This window comes from Felis catus, chromosome A3, assembly GCF_018350175.1.
Source record: "Felis catus isolate Fca126 chromosome A3, F.catus_Fca126_mat1.0, whole genome shotgun sequence".
Lineage (NCBI taxonomy): Eukaryota > Metazoa > Chordata > Mammalia > Carnivora > Felidae > Felis > Felis catus.
Genome location: NC_058370.1, coordinates 42,673,708 through 42,687,968, shown reverse-complemented (window position 1 = coordinate 42,687,968; position 14,261 = coordinate 42,673,708). Strand labels below are relative to the sequence as shown.

At 43.5% G+C, this 14,261-nt stretch overlaps 1 protein-coding gene across 1 annotated transcript in view; it reads right to left on the bottom strand.

Annotated features, from left to right (window-relative positions):
- Window positions 1-14,261, bottom strand: part of PCSK2 (proprotein convertase subtilisin/kexin type 2) — a 275,158-nt gene that overhangs the window by 68,414 nt on the left and 192,483 nt on the right. Inside the window, exon 6 of the mRNA XM_003983799.6 lies at window positions 5,637-5,713. Coding sequence (XP_003983848.2) covers window positions 5,637-5,713 — 77 coding nt within the window. The remainder of the gene's footprint in view (window positions 1-5,636; window positions 5,714-14,261) is intronic.

The window sequence follows — 14,261 nt, the reverse complement described above, 5'->3', positions numbered from 1 at the left end:
TTTTGGCCTGTCACATAGAGTTCTTCAAAATGAAATATGACTTTTAATAAGAAAAAAAGTTAATCACTAAAGATCTTTCTTTCTTTTTTTTTAATGTTTCTTTATTTTTGAGACAGAGAGAGACAGAGTGTAATCGGTGGAGAGGCAGAGAGAGAGGGAGACACAGCATTCGAAGCAGGCTTCAGGCTCTGAGCTGTCAGCACAGAGCCCGACGTGGGGCTCGAACTCACAGACTGTGAGATCATGACCTGAGCCGAAGTCGGACACCTAACTGACTGAGCCACCCAGGCGCCCCCTTTTTTATTTATTTATTTATTTATTTTTTATTTTTTATTTTAGATCTTTCTTATTGGAAGGTTTAACTAACGCTATCAATCACACGAGCCCACATGCAGATAAATGTTCTTCAGTATCCATTTATCATTCTTCCTTCCCTCACCCCCATTTGCGTTGCTTGAGCAATAAATGTCTTCTCTCTCCCTGAATTTATAGTAAACTTTTTGTGGCCACGAATTGCATCGAATCCCAAATCTCTTACTCTTTAGGGCTTAATAGATAGAGCGTGCTGCACCCTTGTGATGCTCCATAAATATTGCCGATGGCAGGGATGACATTTCAGTGGTGAATGCCTGTCAAAGAAATGCTATGCAAGAGGGATTTTTATGGACAGCAGCACGGTAATGGAATACAGATCTGCAATGCATCACCAAACATTGACCTAAAACCGAGCAAGGCTGGAAAATTATTGACAAAGCGTGGGCTGCAAACCTCGGAGGAAGCGGGAAGCTCTGAAGTGGACGGATGTCAAGGCCACTCAGCATCTCGGCATGGCTGACAAGGTGTGCCGCCCATCTATCAACCAGCCAATCAACATTTACTGAATGCCAGCGAAGAAAAACATGTCATGCTAGATCCTGATACCACACAGGAAGTCGGTTATATCTGTTCTGCATATTAGTGAGGTTCATTAAATGTGCATGATTTTCTACCTTTTTGCAATTTGGATTACTACTACTATATTATTGCTTTGCTCGGCCATCTGTATTTTTCTGCTTGCAAGCTAGGAGGAAATTTACTCCTTTTGCAAATTTCTCAACTGTGTTTCAAATATATCTCTAGAGCTCAGATACTGCATGTAATTATTAAATGGTTCACAGTAGAATAAATACACTTGCTCTGCTTGAAAAGGAATAATCCTACAAAGTCAAATTTAGCACCGGGCAAGAAATTCTAATATCCCCACCCTCTAAAAGCAGTTCTGCATATGCATGAAGTTTGCTTTCATAAACGGTCCTTGGCTGGGAGTTTTAAATAGGTTCTTGAAGAAATGCACACTTGAAGGTGCTCACGCCCAGAGGAGAGCACCTGAAGAAACCGGCATGCCTTCGTGGCTGCAGAACTGGCCAGAGACTCGTGCTGGCACGGCAGTGAACACAGCTCCAGCCAAAGGCAGGTGCTGGCTCAAGACTCCCAGAGCCTCGGGCAGCAACATTCCCTGAGTGCGGTGAGAGAAGCTTCCTCATCTATGCCTCGGGCCCAGTTTCTGACCCAATCACAAAATCTCTCCTCCTTTCTCCTAAAGCCTGCGTGAGGCACACCTCTTCCATGAAGCCTTCTTAGAATGCTGCCCCCTGTCCCGGGCTCTAACTCCCAGGCCAGGTGTCCAGGTTACCTCCTGAACGTGTCTGCACCTCCCACTTCCCCTCCTTCACCTAAATTGTACCCTCAGCCTGGAATATACTCAACTCTACCAGTTACCTTCCTTCAAATCCTAGAGCAAATGCTACCCGTTCAGGGAAGCCTATCTCTGCTTCTCTGGCTAGAGATAATTTTGCATTGCTCCATACTCTCCAAGGCATCTTTGTTATGAGGTGGTGCGTATAATGACCCCCTCACTGGTGTCAAATCCTGTCTCCACCACATATTAGCTGTATGACCTTGTCCAAGTTAGTTAGCCTTTCTATGCCTCCATTTTCATAATGGGGATAGTCCTGATAAGAGTTATTTCTTTTTTTTAAAATTTCTTTTAATGTTTATTTTTTTTTATTTAAAAAAAATTTTTTTTTAATGTTTATTTATTTTTGAGACAGAGAGAGACAGAGCGCTAATAGGGGAGGGGCAGAGAGAGAGGGAGACACGGAATCCGAAACAGGCTCCAGGCTCTGAGTGGTCAGCACAGAGCCCAACGCGGGGCTCGAACTCACGGACCGCGAGATCATGACCTGAGCCGAAGTCGGACGCTTAACCGACTGAGCCACCCAGGCGCCCCTAATGTTTATTTTTGAGATAGAGAGAGACAGAATGTGAGTGGGGGAGGGGCAGAGAGCGAGGGAGACATCAGAAGCGGGCTCCAGGCTCTGAGCTGTCAGCACAGACATGCAGCTCGAACCCCATGAACCGTGGGATCATGACCTGAGCCAAAGTCGGGCACTCAACCCACTGTGCCCTGATAATAGCTACTTCAAAGGTTTATTATGAGAATTAACTGAATTAATACATGCAAAGCACTTAAAACAGTGCCTTAACCACAGTAACTGCTTAATAAGCTGCTATTTTAGCCCTAGCTACGCTTAGCACTGTGGTGATTTGGGCATCTGTCTCCACTCATAGGACATTTTGCAAGCTCCTCAGAAGCTCGCATATCAAAGCTAATAGTTTCATAAGTACCAAACTAAATTATGCCCCATGCTTTTTAAATTTACTTCTTATTACGGGGAAAAAAATCCAGAGATCTACAAAAGTAGGCAGAAATCTCATGTACCCATGATAAGCGTTAGCACTTACTAACCCATGACCATTTTATTTTCTGTATTCCTCCACTCATCTCCTTCCTCCTGCCCCAAGCCCTAAGTTATATGGAAGAAAATCCCAGGCAAATATTTCACCCGGAGGGAATTCTGAATAAACTTATCCTACACGCATGGATAGGATGTTATATTCAACTTCTCCTTGGGCCAAGAAGGAATCATCTCCAGGACAGACCCAACTTTTCAGACCACAGGTCCTGCTAGTGGTGTGGGCTTGGACTTTGACCCACTTTCCTTCCATAAGCATTTACAATAATAATTATGTTTCGAGAGGCCATGATTTGAACTGGTACCATCCAGTCTTTATAATAACAAGATGGTGGATAAGGATCTTTGAATATGACTTGATCATTGGAAAAAGCCCTATTTATAGGTCAAAGTGGCTCCTGTGTCTTGAGTCAGTGGCTTCCTAATAAGCAAAGATCCTACATGCTTGATTCATTATACTGTGTCTCAGGCAATCGGACACTGGGGAATTTTTACCACCGACAATGAAGAATTGTGTTGCGAGAAGCCCTAATTCGCCCTAGTTAGACGATTTTAGCCAGTTTAAAGTTGAACTTTCAAGAACAAGTTTGCAAATGAAAGTATTTAAAATAGAAGCCAATTCTGTTTGTTTGTTTGTTTGTTTGTTTGTTTGTTTAAAGAATATTCTTACAGCATATCACACAGGGAGACTTGCTTGGGGTGGTTGTGCTGGGTTCAGAAAATGGGCCGTGGTGGGGCGGGGGGGGGGGGGAGGGGACCATTGTGTTGGTTATATTTTTGTGCCTGCATCAATCCACCAAAGATTAATTTAGTACCTACTAGCTGTAGAGAGAACAAGTGACACATATATTGCTCCTGCTCTGCTGTCATGTGGACAACTGGTAAGCAGTCATGTTGAAGCCGGGCACCCCCTCTTGGTCCTCCTCAGTGCAATGTTCCAAACCACCATTACCCGTTAGGTCTTGCCCCTGGCTTAGTGACATCTGTCTGGGGACTTCACATCTCTGTGTCTGAAAAGGGTTTATTTGCTAAGGGTAAGTTAGGAGGTCGGGTTGTAAGTTGTGGAGGGTATGAGATGCTTCATGTCAGAAGTTCTCAGACCTTTGGGATACACCCTCATCTCCTAAGCACACCCTTTTGAACACGACGTGATAATTTTAAAGCTGTCATAGAAGAAGCTGATGAAGAGTAAATTGTGCTGTTGAACATAGGTAATGATCTTTTTTAAAATGTTGCAAATGTGACTGGTTTTTCTCCTTTCTTCTTTTCTGCATGTTTTGTAATTGCCAAACCCCTAACTCATGTGCCCTTTTGTGTCCCCCAGTCACACTCTGGTCAACTTGCTGACTGTAGGGACTGAGTATAAGTCACCTGGTCCGCTGGAGACCCATATCTGGCCAGTCTGGCCATCATGCTTTGTGTCTTTTATCATAAAAATGTTGCTTATAAAAGAATGGTACAGTTTGGATTTAAAAACCTGTCTGAAGCTTGGGTTCAAGTGTTGGCTCTGACACATCCTAGTCTGACCAGGGAAGAGGCACACAACCTCTCTGAGCCTGTTTCCTTCTCACCGAACAGAGAACGGCAACATTTATTTTGCCTACACGCGTTTGCCATGGAAGTGAAAGAAACGAGTAGAGTGATGTACACATATTGTTATACCATTAATTGAAGTTCATATGTTCTTATGAACTTTACCCAAGAACATCAATAATAGGGAAGCGCTAGGTTTAAAACCTAGCTGATTTTGAGTAAGCAAGCCACACGACTTTATTTCTCAATATTTCTCATCTGCAATCAACCGTAAAGGCAAGAATTTTACTTGGAGAAAAAAGAGACTGCATGTTTACATGTTTAGTAGCAAAACAGGCGGAAGAAAAGCCACACCTTTGGATGGACCGTTGGGTACATTAACATGGTAGGACGCCAAGCAATGCTTCGAACCTATGGGTTGATGACACTGCATTGCGTATTTGGAAATGGCTAAGAGAATAGATCTTAAATGACCTCATCACCAAGAAAAAATATTTCTTTGGTACTATGCATGGTGTCAGATGCTAACCAGACTTAATGCAGTGATCATCTTGTGACATATGCAAATATCAAATCGCTATGTTGTATACCTGAAATTGATATAATGTCATATTTCGATTGTGCCTCAATTAAAAAAATACTTCAAACCTTTGCCAATTATGCTTACTGCTCCGTTGCAAGGAACTACGTGAGCCCTTATAAGGTTACAGCAGAAGCATTTTTCCAAAACACATAGAAACAGAGCAGAGGGCCAAAACAGTTGTCTTCAACAGATCAAGTGGAGCGAGCATGTTTTTTATCATCTTATGGTGGGTTGAAAAGGATTTCTTATTATTTCTATTTTCTTTTGTCTTTTTAAAAATGTTTATTTATTTTTGAGAGAGAGACAAAGAGAGACTGAGGGGCAGAGAGAGAGGGAGACATAGAATCCAAAGCAGGCTCCAGGCTCTGAGCTGTCAGCACAGAGCCCAGTGCCGGGCTTGAACTCACAAACCATGAGACCATGACCTGAGCTGAAGTCAGATGCTTAACTGATTGAGTCACCCAGGCGCCCCATCTTCTATCTTTAATAAAGTGGCAAAGAACTCCCAACTCATCCAAACAAAATAGTCCAAGACCATTTTAGAGGAACATTGCCATATTAACAAAATCCAAGAATTTAGAGAATGTAGCTATGACGGAGAAAAATCACAGTATAATTTAGGGAAGCACTAAGATTATTTTCCTGGGAATAGCCAAGTTTTCAAAACAGAGTCAAACAAAACCCCCAGATCTAAAGTCAAAGGCAGCCCCCGAGGCCCAGTATACCTGTTGAACCAGTCGTCTGTGTATCGAGGGTAGGGGTAGGGGTCATTGCCGCTGAAGTCATAGCTCGCTTCCGCGTTCTGAAAAACACAAGGCGTCTCATTAGGTCAGTCAAGCCAGATGGACAGGCCAGAGAGGATGCTGCAAGACATGGCTGTCTGATGCTTACAGGTCCTCTGTGGAGTGCTGTGTTAATGTTCCTCCCTGGGCCAGCCCTTGCAAAGGGGTGACAGAGCTGGTGTGTCCTTGGATCTCTCTGTCCCTCCCTTTATCCTCTTCCCAGACTTCCTCATTCCATTCTGCTTCAGGCCCTCAATGAACTAGCAAATTTGAGTCCTGCGCTCTCCAGGACTGTCTCCATTTTAAGTTGAGTTACCATCTGTGGGTGAATGGGCTTCACCTAGAATCCAGGACTTAGGTTATGCTTCCTTGGCTTGATGGTCAGAATGCTCTCGGTCTTACGTCACAAGTGAGGCAATCTCTGGAGTTTTCTTGCTTTGTGCAGAAGGCTCCCTGCTTCAGACTGACCTTTATATTTATGGGTGTTAAACCTCTGCCCAAGCCCCTAACATCAGCACAGTATCAACCTCACTGAGTCACTCAACAAAGGTCAGAGTCTAATATGTGCCAGTGATTATGCCAGATATGGGAACGCCCTTGTGTAACTTACAGCCTAGCTGGGGGCACAGACATCAATCAAATGACCAAACAAATAAATATACAATTATGAACGGGGAGTACTCTACACCCTACAGTATTTGGTTAGAAGTTTAAATTCTATGCATCTAACACCTCCATTTTTCCCCTTGAGAGTTTTTCCCCCCCCAGAAATCAATTACATATCCACTTAAATAGTTTTCCATTTAGGTCTTTAGTTGGCCGACCTTTTATTTTGGCCCAAGATGGGAAATGATCTACCATCTTTTGGAGACTAATTCATCCTTCCCACTGCGTTCTCTGCTTGCCTGGAATGCTCAGAATGAGAATCTCATTTTTCTCTGTTCTGTTTTTGCGTTCTGCAGTAGAGACCCAGATGGCTTCCTGGCCCACAGTATACATTTGGCTAGAAAGCACTGGATTAGGTATATATTCCGGTGTGGGCATTTCTTGATTTCATGGGTCCTGAGACATTTTCAGGAATCGTGCCCTTTTATGAGGTAAAACACTTTAGTCTGTAAACTTTATGTATCAGTGGCATAATGTTTTTAAAAGCAAACTGATGAATTCCATTAGTTTGCGTTTCCATTTGCTGGATGGACAAAGGGCTATTAGTCACCAGTAGTTGTAGTAATCAGAATTATAATACTAATTTATTTATTTATTTTAAATGTTTATTTATTTTTGAGACAGAGACAGAGCATGAGCAGGGAAGGGGCAGAGAGAGAGGGAGACACAGAATGTGAAGCAGGCTCCAGGCTCTGAGCTGTCAGCACAGAGCCCGACGCGGGGCTTGAACTCACGAACTGCGAGATCATGACCTGAGCTGAAGTCGGACGCTTAACCGACTGAGCCACCCAGGTGCCCCAATACTAATTTATTTAAATAAATGTGTTTGGAATAGACATCACCCTGAAATTTGTGGGTTTTTTTTAATTTTATTTTTAATTTTTTAAAGTTTACATCCAAATTAGTTAGCATATAGTGAAACGATGATTGAAATTTGTGTTTTTATTTTTTTTCCAGTTTTTATTATTTAAATTCCAGTTGGTTAACATGAAGTGTAATATTAGTTTCAGGTGTGGGATGTAATGATTCATCACTTATATGCAACACTTGGTGCTCATCACAAGTGCCCTCAAGACCCATCACCCATTTAACCCATCCCCCCCCCCCCCCCCCCCCCACCTGGCCACCAGTAACCATCAGTTTGTTCTCTCCAGTTAAGAGTCTGTTTCTTGGTTTGCCTCTATTTTTCCCCCCACTATGTTCACTCATTTTGTTTCTTAAATTCCACACATGTGTGAAATCATATGGTATTTATCTTTCTCTGACTAATTTTGCTTAGCATAGTATTCTCTAGCTCAATCCACCCCATTGCAAATGACAAGAGTTCGTTCTTTTTGATGGCTGAGTAATATTCCATATATCTCACATCTTCTTTATCCACTATATACATGTATCTATATCTATATCTATCTATATCACATCTTCTTTACCCATTCATCAGTTGATGGACACTTGGGCTCTCACCATAGTGTAGCTATTGTTGATAATGCTGCTATAAACATTAAGGTGGATGTATCCTTTTGAATCAGTATTTTTGTAAACTTTGGGTAAATACCAAGTAGTGCAATTGCTGGATCATAGGGTAGTTCTATGTGTAACTTTTTGAGGAGCCTCCATACTGTTTTCTAGAGAGGCTGTACCAGTTTGCATTCCCACCAACAGTGTAAAAAGATTCCCCTTTCTCTACATCCTCGCCAACACCTGTTGTTTCCTGTGTTGTTAATTTTAGCCATTCTGACAAAAGGTGTAAGGGGATATCTCATTTTTTTTAATGTTTATTTATTTATTTTGAGGGAGAGAGAGAAAGTGCAAGCAGGGCAGAGGGGTGGGGGGAGGGGAGAGAGAGGGGGAGAGAGAGAGAGAGAGAGAGAGAGAGAGAGAGAGAGAGAGAGAATATCCTGAGCAGGCTCTGTGCTGGCAGGGCAGATGGGGGCTCAATCCCATGAACTGTGAGATCATGACCTGAGCTGAAATCAGGAGTCAGAGGCTTAACCAACTGAACCACCCAGGTGTCCCATCTCATTGTGGATTTGATTTGTATTTCCCTGATGATGAATGATGTTAAGCATCTTTTCATGTGTCCGTTGGCCAGCTGGATGTCTTCTTTAGAAAAACATCTATTCATGTCTTCTGCCCTTTTCTTAAGTAGATTATTTGTTTTTTGGGTGTTGAGTGTTATAAGTTCTGTATATATTTTGGATACTAACCCTTTATCAGATATGTCGTTTGCAAATATCTTCTCCTATTCCAAAGGTTGTCTTTTAGTTTTGTTGATTGTTCCCTTCACTGTGCAGAGCTTTTTATCTTGATGAGGTCCCTGTAGTTTATTTTTGCTTTTCTTTCCCTTGACTCAGGAGACATGTCCAGTAAGAAGTTGCTGCAGCAGATGGCAAAGAGGTTACTTCCTGTCTTCTCCTCTAGGACTTTGATGGCTTCTGGTCTCACATTTAGTTCTTTCATCCATATTGGATTTATTTTTGTTTATGGTATTAATTTTTTTTTTTAATTTAAGAATTTTTGGCATTATTGAGGCACTGATATACTTCATGCGTGATGAGTTTGGGCATGTGCTACACCTATGATAACATCACCCCAGACAAGGTGCTAAAAACATGTTCATCACCTCCCCAAATTTCCTTTTGTTCTTTTGTGTCTGTGTGTTATTTATGTTTTTGTCTCGGTGAGAACATTTAACATGAGATCTACCCTCTTAACCTAGTGTGAAGCACACAATACCGTATTGTTGGCTGTGTTGCACAGCACAGTTCTAGAACTTACTCATGTGCATAACTGAAACTTCATACCTATCAAAAATCAATCCCTCATTTTCCACCTTCTCTTACTCCATTGGAAGTTTGGGTCAATGCATCTTCTGTGTCGAATAAGCCTATCTTTTATTCTAGAATATAGGTCTTCCTTTAACACCCAGTCATCAGAGAGGACAACTTCCTGTCTCCTCCGGCCATAATGATTGGCTCCAAATTATCTGTTCCTCCTTCTCCCCTTTGGTCCCAAACTACATTCATTTACCTTTAAAAAAAAAATTTAATTTTCTCTCTGGTCTCTATTTCCCGTCTCTGGGAGACACTCTCAGATCAGGCATGGTTTTTTTGTGTGTCGTTTTATTTTTTTTACTTTTCTTGAACTGTTTGGATTTCAGTCCTTTTGAGGGATACTATTTTGAAATAGTTACTATGTTTGGTTACCCTAACCTTCTCTGAGTTTTTGAGACAAGGGCATTCTTAGGTAAAGTTGGTAGATGGAGTGTCGAGAGAAACCCAAATTAACACTTTCTCTTTGAGGCTTCAAAGCTGGAGTCCAAGCCGAAGCAACAGACTGGGAGGACTGTAGGCTAAGCCTGGTTTGTTTCTCCACAGAAGAGAGAAAAATTGCCTGGCGTAAGGCAAGTTGGACAGAACATTCAATACGTAGCTATTGTGGGGCTCTCAGAGGGGGCCCTCTTTTTTTTTTTGTTCTGAAGTGGGATGGGGGTTGGAATGTCCAAAGTCGGAGGGGTGTGGGACTCATCTGGGGACAGGGGACTCATCTTGTGTTGCTGCAGATCAGCAGCGGCTCCCCGGGACGTCTGCGTTCAGGGACTTGGGGTGGCCCCACTCTGCATTTCTTTGGCCATCGGTGTGGAGCAGTGGGCAACAGAATACTCTGTGGGAGGCTGACAGGGGTGAGAGTGTGGCAGTAAAAATCAGCTGGCCTAGAAAGCTCGGGAGTCAGGACACTGGGGATCCAGGGTTCAGGCAGGATCCGCACGAAGTGACAACCAATCCATGAGAACGAGGACGCAAAAGTGGAATCCAGGGGCACAGACGGTGAGCCGCAAGTGCACGCACCCCGCATCCTCAGCGCTGTGCCGGTCCTTTGAAGCTCGGGGACAATTCTGGAGACAGGAGTGGGGGGCACCCCCTGAACTGACCAAGGTCAAATTTCTGCCTTGAGCGAGTGCCATCAGGCTGGCAGATAAGAAGTTAAATTCCACTAGAGAAAAGAAAAATCGAACTGGTCTGCACCTCTGTGTTTGCTGCCTGATTGCCCACGTCACACGCTTTCACCCGGGTTCACTTTTCTGGTTTATAATTATTACCTGTGATCTGGGCTGAGGCTTTTTGCCTCCAATTCCTGGTCCTGGAGAAAATGGCTTGCCCTGAGGTGGGTGGGGCGGCGGGGGGAACATTGAAGAGATCTGATGGCAGAACTGGCACCCGAGAATCCGTGGAACCCTGAGCCCACTTTTGTAAGACGAGAAAGACCGTGTGTTGTCAGGGGTCAAATTCACTTGTGAAGGTTGAAATGGTTGATGACTTACAAACTTTTTTTGCTGTTGTCTTTTAGTTAATTTGGTGACTAATGCTTAATTCCTTGTGGAAGAGTCTAGGCTGAGTATCGAGGAAGGCAGGTGGCTGCTCTGGCGTGTCTTTTGGCCAAAAATCAAACGGTTTATGGCCAGAAAGAGCAGTGAGCGATTTTTTGTAAGTGTTCTGTTTATACTTTTATAGCCCAAACCGGATCATTTATTGATTTGAGTTACAATGTTGCCTTCCATAAAATTATTTGTGTACAGGAATAAATTAAATGGGGCTTGAGTTATGCTGGAATTTTCTAAAATAGCCAATAACGTGGACGTTTAGGGGGAAGTGGTGTCTCTGGAAGTTGAATGCTCTGGTCATCCCAGGCTAAGCCAGCCGCTTGTTTTGGTTTGGATTCTTCCATAACTTCTTTTGGAAACGCATTAGTCTTATTTTCTTGCTTTAGAAAATACTAACTGTTTAGCAAACATAATTTAATCACGGATGATTCAGGATCAGGATGATTCAGAGTCATCATGAAGAACTTGAATTATCATTGTCCCGTCGTGCAGAAAGTGAGAAGGCTGGACTGAATCCAAACCGACCTCAGGGCTGCCCTGGAAGTTATTTCTGGAAGAAACTTCTGATAATGGCTCGTTTCTCTTATAAGAGTTGAGAGTGGGAGGAAAAAATAAACCCTCTGGTATTTAATAATTCTGGGGCTTAATTTCTGAATATTTGACTGCGGGGTCAGAAAGCAAGTCTAGATTAGTCTTTAGAAAAGAAGTTTCAGGGGCACCTGGGTGGCTTAGTCGGTTAAGCGTCGGACCTCAGCTCAGGTTATGATCTCACAGTCTGTGAGTTCGAGCCCTACGTCGGGCTCTGTGCTGACAGCTCAGAGACTGGAGCCTGCTCCGGATGCTGTGTCTCCCTCTGTCTCTGCCCCTCCACCGCTTATGCTTTGTCTCTCTGTGTCTCAAAAATAAATAAACACCAAAAAAAATTTAGAAAGGAAGCTTAATAGTTATGACTTTGGTTGTTGTTTGTACTGTGAGCTTTCCACCAGGTGGCCTGCCTGCACATTAAGCTAAGAAAGGACAGGAACTTACTTATTTTCAAGTAATCTTCTGATTTCTCATGTCCGAGGTGCTGCCTTTGTGCAGACATCAAAGTCACAGGCCGACAAATGGCACATGTCGGATGCCAGAGCTGGTCTCACCGAGAAAGCTGGCGGTGAACCCAGTGGCAACCATGCCCCTTGGCTTTCACATACACAGAGAAGCTTCTAAGACTCCCCGAGACTGAACCTGGCTCCGGCACTGCCACTCTTGCCCCCAGATCTGGAATTGAATGCCTCTGGGACCCGCAGACTGTCCCTGTTGGGGTTGTACACAACAAATGTGTCTGTAGGCATCAGCTTGGACTAGAGAAAGGGAGAGAGGCATTCAAGTAAGACAGATGTGGTGTCAAACCTAAGCAGTTTGGTCTTGGCAATGATCTTGTTTTCTGAAAACCCTAGTTTCCTCATCTTTACAATGCAGGTGATAAGATGTAAGTACCTGGTTGCTGTGAGGGTAGAATGAAAGAATCGATGTAAGCTGGCAAGTGCGTTGCCCCAAAATGGGGGCATTCTCTCACTCCTACTTCTTCTGTGTCCTTCACTCTCTTTGATCACCGATAGCAAGAGTCACAAAATATGGTATGTACCAAATCTGACCCTCTACCTGTTTTTGTAAATAAAGTTTTATTGGAACACAACCATGTCTATTTGTTTAGTGGCCACTGGCTGCTTTCACACTCCAACAGCAGACTTAAGCGGTTGTGACAGAAACCTACAAATCTCGAAATATTTACTTTTATAGAAAGAGTTTGCCAAATCAGGCTGCCCTCTGAGAGCCCGAGGCCTACACTATAGCATCTTGCGCAGTCCTCGTCTTCCTGAGGGCCCCCTTTTGCTCTGAGACGGTGCCCGTCCCCTTTCCTCTTCTCTCTAGGTGGGCTGCAAAGGAATCTGATACAAACTAGCCTTACTACATTGCTAAGAGTTTGACATTTACGTCTCCCGGGTCTCATGCCAATCAAAGGTGGGTCATTGGGTGTTACTATGGTCAGAGACTGGTAGGGGCACTCTTGGAGGCAGAAGGCTGGGACGGTAGGGAGGCCTCACCATTATTGCCACCATCTCCCTGTCCATCACTGGTTGAAGGCTGTTTCTAGAGGCAACAACCCTTTAGGTCTTTGTCCCTCCATCTACAAGTGTCCTGTCTGCCACACAAGGCCATACTCATCTTTCATTTTGAAATATGATGCTGCGCTCACATTCTGACAATACCTAGCTTTCCTAATAGGCCAAGGTAGGTAACGTGGGGATCCATGGCTATGAGTGAACAGACCTCTTTAGAGCGCGAGGAGCAACCTCTGTAGTCTGACTACAACATTGGGAATGTGGTCTTTTTTTCATCAGGGCTGCCCATGCACAGTTGTGCATAAGGGTGCATGTCCAAGGGGAGGAATTAAAGGCTGCCCTGGACTCCACAAGCTGTGTGCCCTGGGGTGGGGCTTTAAAAAAGAATTGGCCTGTCTTGGGGTGGGGGCACTCTTTTCTCATTTGTTTGCCCAGAAGGGAACACATTTTCTAATTTGCTGGCCGGGAAGGAGGGTGTGGTTTTGCAACCCACCCACCAGTAGGGAGCGTTTTCATCAATGCCACACAAATGCATGTAAGTGCTACCACGTCCCAGAACCATGGCAAGTGGATCTCCCCAGTTAGAGTCATCTGTAAGCTCAGACATCAAAGAAACTGGACCAGGAGACAAGGTGTGCCCTGTGAAATGCCAAGTAACACCACACTTAAATAATATCTCAAACGATAGGAGTTTATGAGTACAGCGTGGGATATGATTAATCGCCAATGAGATTTCCCACAGCTATAGGGACTCAGAACAAGAAAGTACATCTGTCTCGTTGGTCCCTTTATTCTGCCTTGCTACTTTCCCTGAAGGCATTTAACCAAATAACCCAGCTAGGAGCTGTGTAACCGTATTAGCTGAAATTGCACTGCGCTCCTGGACTAATGAGAGAGAAATGAGTTTCCCCAGATAGACTTGCAAACTGCAACCATATTGCCCCGGAACAAAGCTCGTCTGTATGGAAACTGAGCAGCAAAATAGCCCAGTCCTTTAGAGCCTACAGAATTTTGCTGCTTGCATCTAATATGGTCATGGCTGAACGTTCCCAACTGTGCCTATTTTGATTTTCCTCAAATAATTCTCCCACATGCGCTGCTTTAACGATAATGTTCAGCTCACTTTTGACTGAAACCAACATTAAAGGGATTTATGTCTATATTAAGTCTGGCCGTAAAACTTAATGAAATTTAACATTTCTCCAACACTCAAAAATTAAAAAAAAAAAAAAGATGCATAGTCAGAAAATTGTTTGAAATCTTTCTGTTATACTCCTAAGATTGCCAGAGTTGTGTATTTTTCCAGTGATGGGGTGTTCTCTGATTTGACGCCTCCTACTATCACTTCCTTCTTGCTCTGGTAAATTCCAGTAATTTCTCTAGCCACTGGAGTATTCTCAGGGTAAGAGAACACGG